This window comes from Fistularia commersonii, chromosome 2, assembly GCF_037954325.1.
Source record: "Fistularia commersonii isolate RoL2024-O1a breed Wild chromosome 2, RoL_Fcom_v1.0, whole genome shotgun sequence".
Classification (NCBI taxonomy): domain Eukaryota; kingdom Metazoa; phylum Chordata; class Actinopteri; order Syngnathiformes; family Fistulariidae; genus Fistularia; species Fistularia commersonii.
The window spans coordinates 14878731-14901356 of record NC_141285.1 but is presented as its reverse complement, the minus strand read 5'-3'; the positions used below and the strand labels follow the sequence as shown (position 1 = coordinate 14901356).

The 22626-nt window shown below is 37.9% G+C and overlaps 1 protein-coding gene across 3 annotated transcripts in view; it reads right to left on the bottom strand.

The window, feature by feature from the left end:
• LOC147236487 (A-type potassium channel modulatory protein KCNIP2) overlaps nt 1–22626 on the bottom strand; it is a 104109-nt gene that overhangs the window by 37803 nt on the left and 43680 nt on the right. The window contains exon 1 of one of the 3 annotated variants that reach the window (XM_086169664.1): nt 16995–17105. The exons of the other annotated variants lie outside the window; for them this stretch is intronic. Coding sequence (XP_086025790.1) covers nt 16995–17082 — 88 coding nt within the window. The 5' untranslated portion in view covers nt 17083–17105. Of the gene's footprint in view, nt 1–16994; nt 17106–22626 lie in introns of those variants that run through there. 3 annotated transcript variants of the gene reach the window in all.

The following is a 22626-nucleotide window of genomic DNA, read 5'->3' as shown; positions in this document are numbered from 1 at the left end:
TAAAACTGCTTCAGTCAAAATGTTAAAATCCCTCCACATATGAATATCCTTTGTACCGTAATCACAATGGTTTGATTTACATGGACACTGAGACACACAGATAGCCTGTGTGTCCATTATTTTGCAGTCATTTATTAATGAATCACTCATTCGGTCAATTTGATTGAAAGTATTGTCTTCTTGAAGCTTGCAGGGAGGAGAGACCCACCTGCCTATTAACACAGGATGGAAGAACATTTGCGTCAACCTTGGAAAACACAAGGCGAGTAAACATGGTACTAATATTCCTGGAACTCAGCTAGGGAAGAGTACAGACACACGCACGCATGCACGGACGCAAGCACGCACGTGACAGAATTGCCTCAATGTGTTCTGTGCTCCCTTCCTATAAAGACTGGCAGGAGCACAGGTCACGACATGTTGCAGTCAGGATTTGGCCTCCTCAGCTATAAATAGCTCTGAGAGGAATCAGATATGGAAAAATCCGGATGTGGGAGCTGATGAGATTATGCTGCCATGTGTCTGTGTGCATGTTTACAGCCATTCTTGCCCAATATACACACAAAAGGCTGGGATGTGATGGAATGGAGATGGTTTCAGATAAAAATCATGCAGATGGACATGCAGGCAGTCAGCTAAGAAGGAAGAGGGCAGGGCAGAACACACATCCACGGTGACAGAAAGGAGGGTGTGAAGTGACATCAAACCAACTTAAGTGGTGAAAAAAAAAACTGAGGAGGAGCAATTACACGTTGTGATGTGAATGATGAAAATAACCAAACAAAAATAAACCAGGTACAGGACACTATGGATAGGCTAATGTATATATATATATATATATATATATGTGGTTGATATTCATGTTTAATGACAAGGTCATTGAACTCAGATATGATACATCATTTATGTAAAATATATCATGTTTTCCATCATTTGAATAATTCTGACTTTCACCAACAACATGAAAATATCCTACACTTCAGATGAAAATCATAGATATTAATTGGGATCAAAATGAGAGACTCCAGTTTCTTTAGAAAATTCATCCAAAAATTCCCCAATATTTGAGAAGCATTCAAATGTTGCCACAGTCCACTTAACTGTCTCAAAATATTCTGCTTAATACCTCCAAGCCATAGACTGCATCAGGCATCACTAAGACCAAAGAGGTTGAAACTCAGTGACATTATGGTAAATCAAATATTGGCAATAAATATCAAGACACTGATGCCTCAGCCGACATAGAAAAATAAGTAAGTAAATAAATGAATGAATGAAAAAATGAATAAAAATATTAATGAAAGTTTTTTTTTTCCCCCACTGAATGTAGATTTAACAAAATGGGCATTCAGCCAATGTCATATCTGACTGTATCAGTCCTCCTGACTCTATTCAAAATACTCAGAATATAAACATGGCTTTTGATAACTATTTATCACTAAAGCAGCAGAAAATAATAAACATTAACACTGATTTCACGGTTAAATTTCTCTGTATTGAAAAGCGATGATTCCATTCAAGTCTGAGCGAACACATTATTTAAGTTAACCCCAATAAAGTAACTTCATTCATCCATCTTCTGCCGCTTATCCTGCACTCAGGGCCATGGGGGATGCTGGAGCCTATCCCAGCTGTCAGGCAAGAGGTGGGGTACACTTTGGACTGGTCGCCAGTCAATTGCAGGGCCACGTACACTATATGGCCAAAAGTATTCATTCACCCATCCAAATAATCAGAATCCGCTGTTCCAATCACTTCCATGGCCACAGGTGTATAAAATCAAGCACCTAGGCATGTAGACTGTTTTTACCTACATTTGTGAAAGAATGGGTCGCTCTCAGGAGCTCAGTGAATTCCAATGCGAAACTGTGATAGGATGCCACCTGTGCAACAAATCAAGTCGGGAAATTTCCTTGCTCCTAAATATTCCACAGTCAACTGTCAGCTGTATTACAAGAATGTATAATAAGAATGTATTATGGGAGTGTTTGGGAATGACAGCAACTCAGTCACGACATGCTAAGCCAACTAAACGGACGGAGCAGGGTCAACGGATGCTGAAGCGCATAGTGCGAAGAGGTCGCCACCTTTCTGCAGAGTCAATCGCTACAGACCTACAAACTTCCCGAGGCCTTCAGATTAGCTCAAGAAGAGTGCGCAGAGAGCTTCATACAATAGGTTTTCATGGCCAAGCAGCTGCATCCAGGCCGCACATCACCAAGTGCAATGTAAAGCATCGGATGCAGTGGTGTAAAGCAAGCCGCCACTCTAGACTCTAAAGCAGTGGAGACGTGTTCTCTGGAGAGACAAATTGCGCTTCTCTATCTGGCAATCTGATGGATGAGTGGGTTTGGCGGTTGCCAGGAGAAAGGTACTTGTCTGACTGTTTTGTGCCAAGTGTGAAGTATGGTGGAGGGGGGATTATGTTGTGGTGTTGTTTATCAGGATCTGGGCTTGGCCCTTTCGTTTCAGTGAAATGAACTCTGAAAGCTTCAGCATAGCAAGACATTTTGGACAATTTATCCGCCAGTGCACAAAGCAAGGTCCATAAAGTCATGGATGGCAGAGTCTGGTGTGGATGAACTTGACTGACCTGCACTGAGTCCCGACCTCAACCCGAAAGATCACCTTTGAGATGAATTGGAGCAGAGACTGAGAGCCAGGAATTCGCGCCCAACATCAGTGCGTGACCTCACAAATGTGCTTCTGGAAGAATGGTCAAAAAATTCCCATAAACACACTCCTGAACCTTGTGCACAGCCTTCCCAGAAGAGTTGAAGCTGTTATAGCTGCAAAGGGTGGACCAATGTCATATTGAACCCTATGGATTAGGAATGGGGTGTCACTTAAGTTCACATGCGAGTCACGGCAGGTGACTGGCCATATGGTGTACAAATACAGATAACATTCAGGCACTCACTCATTTGGGGCAATTTTCCCAATTTTTTTTCCAATTAACCTGCTACATGTTTTGGAATGTGGGAGGAAACCGGAGAACCCGGAGGAAACACCCGCAGACACGGGGAGAACATGTAAATGCTACACAGAAAGATCCCCTTGTCGGAATCAAACCAGGGTCATTCGTGCTATGAGGCCGAAGTGCTAACCACTGCGTCACCGTGACGCCCTATAAAGTAACTTGTTTTATGTGAATCAAAATATGTGGGTTTATAACCAGGCAACTCTTTTCATCATTTGTGAGCACAAGGTTGTTGTCTACAGTGATGTTTCATGTTGGATTTTCAGTGCTTTCAAAGACAAAAAACTGCTTCAGCGTATTCTTTAAAATCTGCCCGTCTTCTTGGCTTCATGTGTTGAACTCTTCTAAGCCTCCTAAAATTCTGAAGCACATCAGTCACAACTGTCAAACACAGAAAGCAGAGCAGAAGCATATACACGGGCAGACACAAACACGCGTCAGCGTGACTGACAGACATCAAACTGTTACAGGGAAAAAAGATGACATTCAAGTGTCATTTGAGAAATGACAAGTAAGTGAAACATTTACAGTAATAGAGAGAAGCGAGGCATGATTGTCAGTCAAGAACATTGAAGATAAATTCTCTCCAAGGGCAAAAATATTTTTATTCTTGTCTTTTTGATATTTTTGTCAGTGTTTTGTCAGGAGTTTGTTTGTCTTATTTGCCCGGAAAGCATTAAAGGTTGCTCAAAATTTGAATTGTGATAATGTTAGTTTAATTTATCAGCAACCAATAAATTATCTACCCCTTCAGTTAAGTTATTCAATTTGCTACTTTGCAAGGACTCAAACAGGAGTCCCCCAAATTGGAAGGTTAGCGGTTTAACCCCCAGTACCTCCCCTTATAATGCCATAATGTCCTTAAGCAAGATATGGTGCAACCATTGGTCTGGTTGGCACCTTGCAAGGTGGTTCTGCCATCACCAATGAGTGAGCGTGTTTGTGAATGAATGTACAGTGCCTTGAAACCCATATAAGTTGAGACCATTCAATATGATTTACATCACATATATCAAGCTTGTGCTTTTATGTCATGGTATCGATCATTATCATCTGACAGGGAAACTAATCAATAACTGAGCCAGATGAGAGAAGGTATGTTGGGGTCAGGGTTAAGTAATTATTTCAAAGTCATCCTTAATCCCAAAATAAGGTTTGCTTATCTAATCTTATTGAATAACGTTAATTTTAGGGTTATGTTAAATAATTTTTTTTTAGGAAATGGCCTTTTCTTAGGAAAGGTCAATAATAAAATAGAACAATTATAATAATTGTACATAATCTAGAATAAAAGGACTATCCAAAGCCAAACAAGGTTCATGCTCATTTGAGTTTAGCTTCTTATCTTTAGTAACAGTTATAGTTAAAATATCCTCTCTCTAATCAATCATATTTCTTAAATGAAATCATGACCCTTGCCTGTGCCTGATGTTACAAGGAAGAGGTTCTCAAAGTGATGGCCTGGATATGATCTAAATTGTTTCAGAATATGCTAACAGGGTGGGAATAAAATAATATTACTTTAATTATGACAGCAATTATGAAGTAGAAATAATCCTCAATTACATAAACGAGTAATTTAATTTCCAGTAATAGAGCCAGATTGCTCTATTGCTCTCAGAGGTCTCTGGCAGTTACAATTTTTCCATATATTAGTCATTAGATGACTTGTTGTTATTTTTGGTCTGAATAACAGAAATAGTTTGTAATCTCGGCTGAAAAATTGCAAGCCTATGACAAAAAAACAAAAGTTATAATCACATAAGTATCAAGGTCTCCCCTTAAATGAACAGAGCTTTGAGTCTAATCCAGATCATTCAAATCAAATAAATGTAAAATATATACAACCTGTAATACACTGGAAACTTGTCACACTCTGTTGAAATGAAAAAGTCTTTTGGATGAGAGCTGAGATCTCATCAAGGAAAGAAGAAAAGACTAGCTGCCAGGAAAAAATTTGAGAGCGATTGACCTGGATAACTGAGAACCTTCACAGAATCATAATATCCCGCTGGTTATTATGAGTTATACTTCCTGATTCTAAACTGATTTTACCTGTTCCTTGCTAGGTAAAAGATATACTATCAGAACACAATCCTTTTCAATCTGCCTGACCTTTCTCTCTTTTTGACCTGTCTCACTTTCTATCAACGTTAACCAGAGGTCAGAAGCACATTCTCTCAAGGTCGTTGTTGTCCAAGGTCCAGCTTCCCCACACCTGCATGACTGAGTGGAACAGACAGCACCATCCCAGTGGGAGACCAACAGACTTTTAGTGCTTCTGACCAGGAACTTCTTTGGTGGACTGGCATAATGTGCATCTATTCTTTGTCACCACTCACTCCAGTCTATTGCATAGAGTGATAATAAAAAGGAAATAAACGAGGGGGCTAAATCAAAAGAGCTAAGAAACTGAAGAGACTACATTGTATAGATTTTGATCTGAACTGTCTGAGATAATTTACAGAAAAAAAAAATGGAGGGGATGTGTTATCACCTCATACACAGAGAGGCAGCATCAAGACATTGGTGTTTGTTATCCTCTGGGTGAACTGGAGTGTGTTATCTGCTTCTACGACAGAAAAAATTGCAACAAAACATGAAAATAACAGAGGAAAAAAACACAGTATTCTAAGAACAGTATTCTAATCTGCTTTTTCCACTTTTCTGAGTTGATGTCTGCTTCATTTGTGCTTAGCTGCTTAAAGTATGTTCCCTGTTCTCAGTTATGACTGAGATGGAGCTTCATGTTTACTACTTAAATGACCCAGTTTAAATAAAAAAAGGGGGGGGGTAAATAAATATAAATATTCAAACGGACAAAAAACAGGCACATTGTAATCTAGCATACATACCCTCCATGACCACACACACATGTCCTCCATCCCTTTTTTATGAGGCCATTAGATGAATGCAGTATGGTAATTAAAAAAACAAGTTACTTATTAAGGTACTATGTCATAAAATAATCTATTTGACACCTGTAAAGTGCATTTTCATATCAAACAAGCAGCTAAATGTGTCTGTATTCTTCAATTAAAGAGAAGAATGATGTACAAATACCAATGCAGCATAGGAGTATAGCTGAGAAATCCCCGAGGCATGTAACATCTATAGTTATCTTAGATTTATTCAGTAGTCCAAACGCTATAGTTAGCAGGAAATTTATCCACCTGCCAAGGAAACTTGTCAACCAAGGATGGAAAACACTTCCATTGGGTTAGTTAGCCTTTAATGACATAAGGGGCTGGCTGGAGAGAGCTGATTAGAAAATTAATTATTGATCAAAATACGACTAAAAATTTCCACTGAAAACTGAAACATTGAGGACAAGTCATTAAGGTGTAAATTAAATGTTCTGAATTTCATAGTAGGACTATAATTCTTTATGTGTGAGTACAGGTCTGTATGGTGAGCCTTCCAGCTGCAGGTGTGTATGTATGCCTGCATGTGTGTGTGCATGTGGGCCACTAACAGTCCTCCTCCTGTCCACTCTGTTCAACAGGGCACAAGGGTTTTAATGGTTACATTAAAACCCTTGTTACATTAAAATTCCATCACGGAAGAATGAATCAGTGGTTCTATTATCAAACTGGAAATAGAGGAGACCCAATATCAGACATTAATCCTATCTCCCAGCCCTTTACTGGTCCGAGAGGCTCACTTTCATAAAATCTCTAAATAAGCATGGTTTAGGATTAGTACGAAGTGCTCAAACTAAAGTCTTTTACACAAAACTTAAATGTAAAAGAATCAGGATCAGGATAAACTTTATTTATCCCCGAGGGGCGCCTTTGTGATAGATAAAGGTTAAAATACTGAATTGGGGAGGGTGGTATATGATGGGACTCATATACATAGGCGTTGGTTTAGTTTGAGTCAAAAAGTGTATCAAGTTCTCAAGGTATACTTGTTCACATTTGGCACATTCCAAATTTGATTTAGTCTTCCTTCTATTGTTTCCTTGGGAGTTTGACGTAGTTCATAATTGATAATCTGATTAAAGTAATGGAGTTTTTAGCTTATTAACCACAAAAACTAGGAAATCTAATCACAGGAACACAATGTGACTCTTTAATATAATGAAACTTTTCATTTAAACAGAAATGCTGAGGGTAGAACGAAGGAGACGAGCGCTTGAGTAAGGCTGGATTTCAGCACCACGGACAGAGAAAAAAAATTAAAAATAAAGATAGAGGCATCTTCTGCAGCTGTGCTGATTTTACAGCTTCAAGACTGCAGTTGTAGAGGTATGAAAAAATACACCAAACTTCCATGTAAAAAGTGTGGTTTTATAACAATTATATTCTGGCTTTAAATTAAAATACAATTATGCAACTTTAAGAGCGAAAGGCAAAGTTTACACAATTTTAATGCAACAGAGATAAAACTTTGTAAAGACTAAAGCACTCAAACTAACACTACAGTGCAGAGGAACTAATTTCTATCTATGGGGGGTACTCCCACAGAAAAAAAATAACGAGGGGAAGAAATGTCCCTATTATTCTTAAAGCAGCCTCTAAGAACTTTATAATTTCTTTGAGTACTGGAAGATATCTAAATGTTAAAATCAATCACTATAAAGTATTTTCATTAAAAGTTTACCTTTTGGTTTTGCTTACTATGATGAGTATTATAATCCTACAGTTAAAGTATCCTAACAGGTTAAAACTTAATCTGGCAACTACGATGCTAATGCCATAGCCAAATATTAAATGAGGATTACCCCCCCTTAATCAAATTTGGTGCAAATGTGGATTTTATAGCAACATCTCATTTTACTTTTCCTTTCTTTACCGTGGAAAGTTTTTTTGTTCTTTTCTTTAATTTGTCAGGTAATGTCTGGGGACATAGGTCAGGAAACAGAAACAAAGTGGTTCATCATATTTGTTGGACAATAATAGAATATTCCTTTAATCATCTCAGAGTGGGGAAATTCAAACCGGAACTCAAAGCTCTATAAACTATGTTAAGGTTTATCTCTTTGGTCTAAATATCCAAACACAAACACAAGCACGCACACACGCACACAATCTTTGCAATTCTGTAAACATAACTGCCTAGCATTTTATTCTAATAATGTTAATAAAAAGTTTATAGATAAGGTTAACTTGAACTTATCACTGACTAAAATGAAAAGCAGCAATTTAATGAAAACTTTTGTCGTGAGTTCTGCTTTATGTGATGTAAGCCACAGTATTAAAGAAAATGTGCCTATTCAACTTGGGTCAAAATTACAAAGACAAGTATTTTGATGAGGAGATTTCTTATTTTTTGATTTATGGATTTATCAGTCATTCCCAAAAAAATATAAAAGATTTTAATAAGAGAGCTTTTTGCTTTGACAAGGGCTGCACCTGCTAGTTTAATATTGGATCCAAGACAGTTGTGTTTAAACATACATTGTTTGATGAATAGAAAGACACCATTCACTACTGTCTTCAGTCTGTGAATTCCACCTTGCCATACAACAATCCCTTCACCGATCCATAAATTACCACGTATCAGCATATCATAATTTATTTTTATTACTTCTTTTAAGAAATTTGGATCTGGATCTGTCTCAATAAAGTATGAATCTTGTTCATTTCACATGAAATGGCATTTCTCCTTCCTCCATTCTCCACCATTAACACCCACCCCACACCCAGACTGCTACTAATAGCAGTTTATTTTTAGCATGCATGTGTCTGTGTGAGTGTGTGTGTGTGTGTCTTTGTACATACACATGATGGATGGAGGTGACGTTTTACACCTTCCTAGTAAGAGAAGGTGTGTTGGAGGGGAACATGGGCATGAAGGCAAGCCACGCTGATAGGTTGTGAATGAGGTTGCAGGCTGAAAGCACTGGGCCAAGGAGATGTTAGCTTGATGGGAGCGAAGGGAGCGGTTCGCCCACTTCAAATCCCCACCAGTGTAAGATCAACAGGCAGCTCTGCACCAGATTTCTCTGCTCTTCTTCATAAGGATTAAGAAGAATAGAACCGACCTGAAGTACAGCGCCATCCAATTAAAATACAGCTCACACAGGTTTTGGACTCAGACTAAGTAAGAGACCTGATCAGAGCCTGTAACCTGCTTTAAATCTCGCCAAGAGTGGACATAAGTTGACACTGCAGACAACATAGTGATAAACAGACAGCCTGATGGGCGGGATAAGCTGCAGATATACTCAATCCTTTTGGGATGGAGAGAACAGCATGAAGCAGATTAGGAATAAAACAGTAGGGGAGATACCAGTGAAAACAACAGATAAGAGTTAGAGCAAAAGATAAACAGTTGTCTCGAAGGAAGGACTGTGCATGGGGTGCACAAATACCAACAAACCAACTGTCGCTTTTGCTTTAATTAACTTGATCTGGTATGACACTGCATATGTATAAAACTGGGAGCAAACGCTAAAACAGAAATGTAACACTTAAATATAGATCTCCTAATGGGAGCTTTTCAACACAGGCTTTGACACTGACTTTCTGCAAGGAGTTTATTTATAGGCAACTTTTTGATCTTGACTGTGAATGTTCGAGTCAGGAGGTGAAAACAATAGACAGAAACAGAGCAGAGTAATCAGCACTAGTAAGATACTCAACGTGAAAATCTTCACACACCTAGCAAAAAATGAGAGTGATATTGGAATAGTTGTAAGCATTTCAGTGTCATGGGTGTGGCGTTTTCCTGTCTAGATTCAACTGTGTGACAAATCCAATATTTTTTCATTTCACATAAAAGATTTTGAGGAATGATGATCTCATTACTTGGTGCTGGAGCTAGACAAAATAAAAGTCTCCAAGAAAACTGAACCAAGTCTTAAAATTGAATCCACATTTTCTATTTTTGCATCCCTGTGGACATAAACCTGAGGCTCTACTTGGTTTCCACGCTGTTCATGAGTGTAGCAATATCACACCCATCCTGTGTGAGTGACTGCTCTTCACCTTATAGAAAAACACACATGTAGGGACTTTAAATACTACAAAATTATCCTTAGGCTAATAAACAATTCCTTTCCCAATGCAAGAGATATTACCACACACTGGGATCTGACTTGCTTCTCTGCAGGCATGCATATACATTGACACTCTAATACACACACTAACCCCTGCTAGAATCTGCCAGCTTAGACAGTCCATGTTTTATTTATCAAGCGAAGCATTTGTGTTTATTCAAATTCCATCAACCATGGAAGAAAGTGAAAGACAGGTGTGTGGTGACATCTGTCAGACCCGAGAGGGATGGGACAGCAGTGACACTGTTAAACTCTGCGGTGTGTATACAGGCAATTAATTTAGAAAAAGAATATAAATACCCGATCCCCGCCACAACAACATGATTCATTATTCCTCCCACCCTAATGGACCTGCATTCAAGCAGTTACAAACTTTAAACAATGAGAAGGTTAACTATTCCTATAATTTCTCTGGTACAGTGGCTCAAGCAATAAAAACAATCCCTAAAATAGCATTAGATATTCGGATATGAAATGTGAGAGAAGCACCATCACTTACACAGACAGAGAAAGCTCAGCCACTCTGTGCTGAGGCCAAGGTTTTGACCGTATATGTTTTATTCATTGTTGAAAGGATGATAACAAAATCTCTTTGGTCAGACCCAGGAGTGAGCTGCAAAGAGAATTTGCTTCAGGAGGCTGACTAAAAGGCAGAGTGGAACTCTGAGTTGACAGTGTTTGTTACATGTTTTTAACATTGTGAAAGTAGGTATTCCCACATTAAGCACCTGTCAGTTAAAGAAATGTATAGGGGGATGTCCTATGAGGTTATTGAAAAAGTTCAGTGCATAGGCTCTGAGAGAAGATTAAATGTCATTTTCATTTTTCATTTTCAAAGTTTCTAATAAATGATCCCTCTTCTGAAAAAAGAAAACTAATATGAATAAGACCATTTTTTAGTATTCAGAGATGATCACCTGAAGTACAGGAAATGGTTTCCTATATTACAAAATTAGCAAATTATAAGTTATAAAAATCTGAAAATATCTAAAAATGTGTAAGATACAGGAACTTACACACTGCCTCAATTAATGACCTGTTCAGCTACATATCAAACACATTGATCATGAAGCATGTTTAGGATAAAAGGAAGTCATTAATTCCATCAAAATAATCAGTCATACTGTGCTATCATGAGATTTCACTGTTTATTGGTCACTGACCAGTTTCTGGATTATAAAATTTGTCATCTGAGTTCAATGCACAGTTACTAAGGAAAATAACCAAAACTACAAGCTGATTCAGACTCCATCCATAATGTAAACCCAAAGATGTCCTTCATCAAACAGATCTTTTACCTCTTTTGAATGCAGCTGGAGTCAAATTCCAGAGTAAATCGACTGCCAACTCCCCTGAATACACAAAAGTAAAATAGCATGCAGGTGATCTGAAAAAGAACTGCTTTGTCATTTTTGGTTTCTTTTACATTTCTGACGTCAAATTCCACTGTCATTACATTTGCACTTTTTTAGTGACCTTTTTGGGTCATTTGCTTCTTGCCTCAAACATGAACCAGTTACTGCACGTACCCGGAGGAATGTTCTCCATACAGCTGTCAACTACAACCACATTATAAAATCTAACACCTCCCTGTCCCTTCGCTTCTGACCTCTTTAGCTGTCTTCCATAATTGCAGAGTGACAAAAGATATATGAAATACAATATTTAGAAGCTTTGCACCAGCAAAAACTGTGACAATGTCAATCTACAGTGACATAAGTGTCGGGCTGATGATGCACATAAAAAGATCAGACATTCATTTGACTTAGATTTGTACCCAGAGGTGGTCTAAATCTGAATTTAAAACATCAAATGCGCTTTAGTTAAAAGGAATTGAAACTACATCAGCCAACTATTGTATGCAGTATCACGTCAACTTGATAATGTAGAATTTAGAAAACATGTTGCAAATTCTGATCTTATAGGGGTGGACTAAAGAAAGATTCAAGTAAACAAATAGATTCAATTACACTAGACAACAACCCATTTATTTCCAGAGACTTTTTTGGAAACTATCGATTGTCTTTTTTTCCCTGTTTGCCCGTGTTTTCTGAAATTACACTGCTATGGGCTCCCATGTCAAATAAGCTTTTTTGGTACTGATACGAGGTTTAGTTTCTTTTTTTTTTTCTTTCAGCTGTGATGGGGTTAACAGAATCTGATATAGCCCATTAGCAAATGCAACCCTTATTATAATTGCATAAAATACTCATGGCATTATCGAGGTTTATCCCCCTTTGTATATCCACTGTCTAGTCTACAACTGATCTTATGCTCTTATTTCACTGATTAGTTAAGTCAGCATTAACTCGGTCCTATCATGCTCTATGACAAGGCCTAAGCAACTTCAAATACTTTTCTTTTTTTTTTTTTTCATTGGCCACTGATGAGGTATTGCATCACAAATTACTATCCATGAAGTAAAACTACTTCAGTTGACTCTAAATTTTTAGGTGTATTATTTTCCTCAATGACCCTTTGTGTCATCTACTGAGCTCTTCTCCCCGCTGCTCATTTGTACATGTACAAATCATGTGTTCCGATTCGCGGCTCGCTGAATAAGTTTGTCTCACATGTTCAAACTCTTGACACTTGGCAACAGTGGTGTTAGGGTTGAGCAGTAGATGAGTACTGTTGAATGTACTTATGCAAACATTGTTTTGCTCAGCTAACTGATTGTCCGATTATTAAGCATTTTGATGTCACATTTAAGCATAGAGGATAAAGTCAATAATAACAAAACTCCATTTAGCCTGTTTAAGTTACAGTATGTTTGCATGGTGCTTATTAACTGAAGATATTTTGCAGATGGGCAAGCAACTGGAACGGTGACAGAATATGATGGCCTTGGTCCAGTTTTCTAGTCATCATCATAATGCACTGTACATTAGGAATTAAACTGAACTCGGTCATTATTAATGTTATAATTACACAAGTGCTTTTTCTGCTTTGTGTTTGAATATCAATTCATTCATGACATTTTCAAAACTATTTTTCAAGCAATCCCATAGAAACAATAAGAACACATTAACAAACCCCAAGTATTACTTAATGTGTTGATAATTTTAAACTTTGAAATGCTACCATTGTTGGATGATGAAAGGCAAATTCTATTCTCATCTATTCTATTTTAACCAGTGAATGACTAAAAAAAATATGCAAAAGGGAAGGGAGGAGAGGACACTGCAGGATGGGAAGGTCAGGAACAGAGAGGTGACTTAGAACTGTGTGCTCAGATTGTTTCTTTCTGACAAGGGAAAGACGAAAAGATCTATACTGTCTCTCAAGTCAAACATCTATGATGGTGATGATGTGAAGCAGTACAATAAAGTTGTTGAGTCTTTTTGTATAAACAAGTCTGTGGGTTGTATTTGTGGTGGCAATTGAAAATTTCCTCAAAGAGAATACTATAATTGGTGTTGGGTATGTCTTTGATAGAAAGAATAACAATGCATAGATGTGAATGAAAACAAGTTAGTTGAACTAAAATTATTAAAAAAAAAGAACAAACAGATTTTATTTGCTGGAGACCTTTGCTTTCCAAATTACATATTACACAAATATTGATCCAAGACTGGCTTAAACACAGTTGTGATGAAAACCTTAAAAAAAAGCCTGCTTCTTGAAAGTGAAATTGACAATTTGTTCAGTAATGCTGACATCAGTCAAGTGAAAACTCTTGCACACTCTGCACATACATCATTCTGCATTGTGCAGCTGCAACATTCAACTAATAAAACAATACAAAAACCACCGGAGGGGGACTTAATACATTGTATTTGCAACTAACAGGGTTAGTCTGCTATTAGGTAAATTGAACCAAAAAATGCTCCAGGGCAGAGGAGAAGAAAAGGAAACGGGCTCGCTCGCTCACTCACTCACTCACTCACTCACTCACTCACTCACTCACTCACTCACTCACTCACTCACTCACTCACTCACTCACTCACTCACTCACTCACTCACTCACTCACTCACTCACTCACTCACACACACACACACACAGCCAAGTTTGCTCTGCAGAATAGAATAAAACAAACCAATTACTGGAAAAAGTAAGGGCAGATGGGGTGATGACAAATGACTTATCAGTAATTGACATACACAAACACACACACATATGCATGTGCGCACACACACACACAAGGCTCATAATCATTTTTTCTATACATAGTAAACTATAAAGTGGACCGGGATTATTGTTTTTACTGAAATAGCTAATTATAAACGCAGAAGTCAATCAAGAAATAAATTGTGTCAAGCCTAATTTCAGGGATGAAGTTAGTAAACATTAATCAAGTGCTTTAAAAATCTTTGAATTACCCTTTTAGTTTGAGGAATAACAACAAAAATCCCTCACAGCTTTTTAATGATACTATCCACTTTTGGACCAGTTGGTTTTGCACAGTTGAGCAATTACACACCTGAAAAAAATCTGCCTTCTTTAGCTATATGTCCCTTAGAACCTTGGCACAGCCAACAATGCCACACAGAGCTCAAGTGCCGAACTCTGAATGGCCTTTAATGAAATCCCTGTGTAGCAAACCTATTATACAGTTCAGCCATCACTACCTCCCTTCTGAAGTCTCTCTCTCTCTCTCTCTTCCTCTCCCACTCCCTCTCTCTCTCTCTCTCTCTCCCTCTCTCAGAAGAGACATGCAGGAACCAGTAGTCATGGTAACTCCATTCTGGATAAACTTAAGACAGTGAATGTGTATATACATTCATATATTTCAACAAAGCTATAATGAATACTTCATGGATTTGACCTGTGGTTGATAATCAAGACCTCATGATTTTGCTGTCCAACAGATGTCCTGCACAGCTTATAGAGGAATATGTGTTATTTGATTATTGGTATATTTGTAAATTAGCACAAGTTTAACTTTTTCAATCAATCATGAAAATTGCAATCCTACTACTTCTACTACAACTTATCATTAACCAGATCTTTATCATTTAACAATGCCCTAATGGCTAAATTTTGGGAAACCTCCAGGTCACAAGCATGCACAGTCAACAACAAAAGACTGTTTACCATTCAAATCCAATAAACAATTGTATTTATATGTGGATTTTTCAGGTGCGGGGGAAGGAATAGATGGGCTTCTTTTGTATTGTATTTATTTATGTATTTATTTTACAGATAAAATAAATTATTACTCTATTATAGAGTACATTATTAGTTATCATATTTTTTTTACTTGTTTAGGCTCCAAAAAACTGTAGGAACACATTAAAAGTGATTATCAAACAAGATGTATTTATTTCTATTTAGTATATCAGAAGATTATGTAGATCTGCAGTGAGACAATTCAAAAGTGAAGTTATAGCTATTGTCATTTTTTGCTCCAGCTGTTCCAACCAGATGTTGTTACAGCAGAGTAATGGTGGATGCAAAATTGGCGAAAAACTGTAACAGTGCTAAGTGTGATGAGGGAACATGTCTCACATGCAAATATCTACCTAATGTACATCTTAACAATATTATTAACAATGGAGATATGCAGCTAAAGGGAAAAGCTTCAAAGTCCCCCGGTGAGTTGTTTTGATTATGTTTTGAAATAGTTCACTCACAAATTGAACAATAAGTCTACTCCTGTGAGTTTGACTTAAATATGGGAACTTCCTGCTTGAAGGGAAATTCTGATGACCACATTTATTTTCTGCAGACACATTACTTTACCGGCACACTAACCAAATAATTAAATGGAAATGCCCTGGTTGAGGCAATGTGTTTACACTGACGATAGCTGTGTGGATGCCGCTTACATTACCATGTGTGTGCAGTGGCTGCTTTCAAATCACAAGCATAAAGCCTACAGATGTCAAGGTCTGAAGATGCAACGGAGAGAAAGGCTCAAATAGAGATGTGAAACACAGATGTCAAATTAGCATTCACAAACTGCTCCATTAACAAGGTCATCTAACAACTGATTTATTTTTACTTTCAAGGAGAGGAGAGCCAACCTCCTCAGTTGTGTCTTTCAGAAGGCAATGTATGGTTGTGTGTGTGTGTGTGTGTGTGTGTGTGTGTGTGTGTGTGTGTGTGTGTGTGGTGGGGGTGTTCAATGTCAGTTAAAAAATTAAAGAAGGAAATACATGTAAAGCTTAGCAGCAGACTGTCAAGATATAATGCTGGAGATGGTGTCTATGGCAGGGGACATTATTCAGCCAATAGCAAGCTTAGTGTGAAAAGTGCGTGAATAGAAAATAAAAAAACCTTCTAAATATGAAAAGATTTGAATTGGTTTATACAACTTTATCATAATCCCAGTGCACAGATTAGCAGTACAAAGTTATGTGAGTTAAAGAAGAGGATGGATGAGCTGACGACAGCTGGATGAAGGGCTGCATAAAAGGCTCTGTGTGTGTGTGTGTGTGTGTGTGTGTGTGTGTGTGTGTGTGTGTGTGTGTGCCTCGCTCCCTTTTTTCTCCCACCAAGAGTTTCTCACTGGAGGTGGTATGCCACATGCCTTCTGCGGGCAATCTGTAAGACTCCTGGAGAGGAGACAGACAGAGCGAAGAGGAAGAGCGAGTTCATTCAACCTTTTTCTCATTGTTGTTTGAATACTCATCATTGATTTTATGAGAACAGATAAAAAAGATAAAACTTGTTCCAATGTATGGTATTCAATCCACAGAAATACTTATCAGGCTGGCAGTCGTGACAACAAACAATACCTCAAGTGTGTGACATCTCAGCTTTGTCTTATTTTTCTGAAGATGAAACAAGAGTTCTGAATCATTTCATACAGTCACACATATACAAAAATACTCAATGTCGCAATATGCCATGCTTTGTGGGTTAAAGAGTTGATCTACTCTACTAGAAAACAATGACACAACAAGTGACAGAATAACAAACATGTTAGCCGAAAGATGAAGCAGCTCTGCTACTGCACATTACAAACTCCAGTCAAGACCACATCCAACTGCCTTTTTTTTAGTCAACTGAAAAAAGCCCAGGTAACCTTTGGACATAAATTGAAGTTTTAGGGTGCCTACCTTGGGAGAGTGTTCCCATAAGGAAACGATAAAAATAGCGTGCCACCTTGGTGAGCTCCCTCTTGCACCTTTTCCTGCACTGGCTCATCTTGATGCAGCTGTGGTGAAGGTGGTATTAGTCGGCTAGTCTGACAGGGAAATCAAGATCTCAAGGTAGGAGGGGAGCAACAGAGCACAGAGCACGAGTAGGTGTGTGTGTGTGTGTGTGTGTGTGTGTGTGTGTGTGTGTGTGTGTGTGTGTGTGTGTGTGTGTGTGTGTGAGAAAGTGATTGCTGGCGTATCTCTTCTCCTCCTCATTCAATCCTTCCCTTTCCTCTCTCAATCGCTCTGCCCCCCTCTTTTTCTGTCCGTGTTTCTCTCCACCTGTAGGGTGTAGTCTGTCAATCAGCCAGCAGGGCTGTCTCTTGTCCTCCTCGTGCTCTGAAAAGCTCTCTTTTCCAGACGTGTCATTGGCCGAGAGGGGAGCATGGCAGAAAATGAGGAAGTGTCGCAGATGTAAGTGTATGTATGCATGTGTGAGACGGTAGTGTACTACAAGGAGGCTGGCTTGAGTGGCAGGTGGTGGCTTAACTCTCTACAGGCACGCCACAATACACACATTTCGTAGATGTTAATATTTCTTTTCCTTTACCCTGACTTACAGCTAATAAAAAGAGCAGTGAAGTGCGAACCGGTCTCCTTGCTTAAGCCAGCAGGAGGCTGTGACAAAGTGAAAGAGGAATCAACGCAAACTCATTCATTAGCATCACACACCATCCTTACCTGTCTATCTTCATGTGTGTCTGAATGTAATAGGTCATTCACCATATTTTTCATAACATTCATAGGAAAAGGACAAAATGAGGTAGAGAGAAGGTACAAACTGAAACGTGAGGGTATAATGAATATTAAACAGGGTATGAATGTGAGGACAGGAGTCATGTATGATTTATACAGGCAATATATTTCCCACATTTCTCCACTGTTGTACAGTATTAAAAGACAAAAAGACTGACAGGACCAAGAGGTTGTTGGTTAAACACCATCTTTCGTCAGCTGTAGATGAACAGATTATGCTCTGTCTCCGGAGGACTAAGGGGAGAGATGGGGAGACGAGAGAGGAGCTGTTCTCAAATCTTGCGAGACAGATCCAGAAAGACAGGAATGTATGTAAAGCCTTTCGGTCTTCATCCTTATCAGTCTGCGTCTGCAATCCCCCTCTCTCACACTCTTCATTTGAAGGTTTACATAGTGACTAAAGAGGGAATACAACTGGTTTTCCCTGTTGACACATTTTATTGTTTCACCCCCTACAACTCCCACATTATCCTGCTAAACTGCTGCTACTTCACCTTTATCTTCTGACTCTCCTTTCTCCTTTGCTGAATTAAAAGTGATTAGTGTTACCACAGCAACCTCAGACTCAATGTTTTTTTTCTGGTAGCTTGAGCAGCACACAGCCACAAACACACTTGCATACACATACACACCTGTCTCTCTTTCAGGTCAGAAAGAAAAATCAATCGAACATAGGGCAGAAGCCTCCCTCTAAACGCTCGCCTCCACTTTTCACAGAAGCGGTGCCCTCTTTCTCTTTTCAAAGTCATAGAGAGGGGTCGAGGGGCAGGCAGTTTGACAGTGAGCTGCCCTCAGCTATTAAGTTTCAATGTAACTGGACGGATAAAGACCCAGTTATATTCAAGTCACACATGAGAAACTGAGGGCAGTAGTTTGTGCAAAAGACATGAAAAGCATCACTGAGGAGAAGCAGGTAAGACTTTCTAATTAAAGCCCTAATCATTTGATAGGAAAGTCTTTAGATACCATGAATGAATGATCCTCTCTTCTGCGTTCAGTGATCTGTCATGAATACAGGGACGGTTTAAGGTCCTCATTTTTGGATTATTTTGAGTGCAAATCTCTACATATCAATGGAAGCTGAATACCAACTGTCACTATGCTGCTCAGTTTTGAGATTTACACCTATTGCACTTAGGCTCTTACTATCGCCACCTCTTCTCACAAACTACTAACACATGCGTGCCACTAAATCCAAGTATGGTTCTTTCTTAAAATGTATCCGTCACTTTTATAAAATATAAATAAATAAATAAATAAATACTGCATTTTGTGACTCTGTATCCTTACATGTTTAATGACAATAATGTCTAATCTAATCTAAATCCAGTAGGTGGCAAAGATTTAGTGTTTGAGTAGTTTGAATAGTTTGAATGGCTATTTTTCTTTCCCCTGCCTTAAAGAATGAAACATTTCTATTTTCATACGACAGTCTAGAAGCTTGTTTCAATATTTATTTGTGATCTTGCTTTTCTCAAGGTTAAGATGCAGCCACGTGGGGAGTGGAGAGATCAACAATGGCTTATAAAAATAATAACTCCAGTCCTCTTATAGTAAAACAACTACACATCAATGGCAAAAAAGGAAAATACTAGCAAAATAATAACAATAAATAATAATGATAAAAATAATAGCAAACAACACTTGCAGCTATTGTTGATATCTTCCAATGAAAAAAAAAATTAAAAATGCTGCACAATTTCACATTTTTGGCTACCAATACTGTGTTTTTCAAACAGTGAGGTGCAATGGGATGGATTTTTCTTCGGTTGGTTCTGTTAGTTACATATATTTTTGCAAATAATTCCCCCCAGTAATTTGACACAGGTACGGTAATTTTAGAGATAAGGGGTGCCCAAGTGAACATTGGTATCTGCATATTTTGGAGCGCAATATTCATTCATTAATTCATTCATAGAGACATACAACCATTCACCCTCTCACTTACAAGTCTGGGAAATTTACGGTCGCCACTTAATCTAAACTGGAGAACCCGGAGCAAACCAACCCACTCTATGGGAGAGGAACATGCCTTGTCTGATTGGTTGTGAGGTTGCTGTGAGGCGGAATGCCAATCACTGCGCTGCCCTGGAGAATTAATTTTAAAGTTGTACTGATAAAAAAAAAATAAAACGTAAAAAAAAAAAAAAAAACAGTCAGAATGTCTAAATCCTCCTTGTGATGAGACCGAAAACAACTCTACTCCAACTGAGTGAATGATTTGATGTACGTATTGGTATTATTTTCATCACTATCCATGTTCTCAGTACAGTAGTAACAAATTGGCAGATAGTGCTGCCAGTTTTCAAGGAAGGCTCACAGGAGGGACATGAGCAAGACATTTTTTTTATTTTGTTTTTATTTTATTGAAACTATGGGCAATAATAGTTGTATTTGGTGTTTGTTGGTGTTGGCGTTTCCAGCTTTTTAGAGATGTATACACTCAGTGAGCTGATATCATAAAGACCTGGACCCTTTACATCTTTCTGACTGCAATGAATAAAATATGTATTCTGAATGTCTATGTTTTGTGTTTGTTGTAAAATGCAACTGAAAAAATACAACTTATTTCTCAGCCTCCAAGCAAGTGGGCTTCAATTTAATTCCAGTCAATATTCTGAAGGTCTATATTGTGAAAGATTTGACTTATAATTGATTAGATTTCAGAATACATGATTTAAATCACGAGTTGGATTGCATTCAAAGGTACTCAATGAATACTGAAGGGATTTTTTATGACCTGAAAAAAGATCTAAAGTCGACTGCTACCCTCAGCCCCCCCCAAAAAAAAAATCAATAAAAAACACAAAATGAAGAAAAATCAAACATTGTAATCTGCTGTATAAAATCTTTTCACAGTATGTTTCTGAAAATCAGGCATACATATTATTTTAAATGTGTTGACGCCTTTTAACGGACCTTAACCTGAGCATCGATTTACGAGTTACTTATTATTTGTTATTTATGTATAGGCTTCATCGCTTAATATGATGAATCACGCTAAGATTAACTTTTTCCATGAAATCGCCATCGAATGCATTTTAAATATAGCACAGTACAAACACTAAATTACATATCAGTGAGTCCAAACTGAGAGATAATGTTTTTTGGAAGAATTAAAATTTCAGGTTGGATGACATTTTTTTCTTTTTAATAATCATGATTTGATGAGAACATGTTTAAATCTGGTTAGATGATTCACATTTGGGATGCCAATTAAATTACACAGATAACGTCAGAAGAGCAGCCTGTCACTTGCTTTAACAACAATGAGTTACAATCATAATGTCATAATTTTATCATTGTATGAAGAAAAGGCTTCAAAAAAAAGTAAATACCCCCCGACTCTAACGTATACTCACATAATCATGGCCAATTCCTGTATGGGCTTTTATGTAGCCAGTTACTAAATCCAAAATCACACAATTCTATAAACTGCAATAGAAGTGATCTTCAACAGACCACAAATTGATTGATTAGCCTGACAGACCATCACTAATTTAGTTATACATGTCAGAAGGGTTTCCTTCAAAGAGATCACCTTAATGATAGTTTGGATTTGAGGCTAAAAATTACAAAAACAAGAATTTGAATGTCTTATTTACCACATTTTCAAGTGTTTGTGAAATAAAACCCACTGATCAACTGTCTTTTTTTGTTCCCTTAAAAACATCCATAGTGTTTTATAGACACTGTTCTGTCTAAGCTATGAATAATAGAGGCCGCTAGCTGTTTCATTGTATCTGCCGAAAGTGTGTAAACATACACAACTAAGAGGAACAGCAGCAAGAAATTAGGTGATCAATAAAGCATAGGTATTAGCACATTTGCATGGCCCAATTTTTATGAGCTGTATGATATGATTGTAAAATCATTTTTAATTTGTACCAGCTTTATCTTCAGGGAAGCAGAAGGGGAGGGGAGCTGGACATTTAGCATTCACAGTACAATGCAATATGTAAAGCCATTCAGAGAAAAAAAGTATTAGAAATGTAGGCACAAATATACAGTCAAGATAAAGAAAGGGAAAAGGAAAAGCAAGAAAAAGAAGAAAAAGAGAAAAAACTAATGCGAGTTTAAAAACTTCAAGTTATCATTCAGTTGTTATAATCATATCAGTATTAGAATAAAATTCAACAACTTTATTATGATAAATGGAGTTTTTTTTACCAATCCTGGGCTGAATTGCATTAAAATTATTGGCTTGTGACTCAACCAAAGAAAGACGACTGTCTTTTCTCTGAATGTTTCTGCACGTCTCTGAAGCCCCTTCCTTGCAGGACAGATGTTCATGTTCAATAACGAAGATCTTGTACCTCCAGCTCTGACCCCATAGCTGGGATGGTGTGAGCTTTCTGTAGACACTTTATGCGACAGGTCTGCAGTAGATTTACAGATGCTTATTTCCTGAGGCATTGGCAGTTGAGATAACCAGCAAGACCAAATGAGGAAGCAGCACTTTATTATCCAGTATAAAAATCCAATTTCTATTTGAAGGACTTTAAAGAATGTGAGTTGGAGTAGAGCAAAGAAAAGTCTGGCTGACAAATTCGTACATATAGATGAGCGTGTGGAAACATGTCCAGAATTGGTGCCAACTTCCATTTCACGGTCCATATTTGTGCGCCAGTGAATGTGTACGCTTTTTCAAGCGTGTCCAACGGTTGGCCTGATTTACCCCTACCAAGATTTGTCAAGTGTGAACCTTGCAGAACTGACACCATGAATCAGCCATTCTAATGACCTTTTGATAATCATTTATCGATGGAAAACACCTTCTGTCGTTCATTTTTTG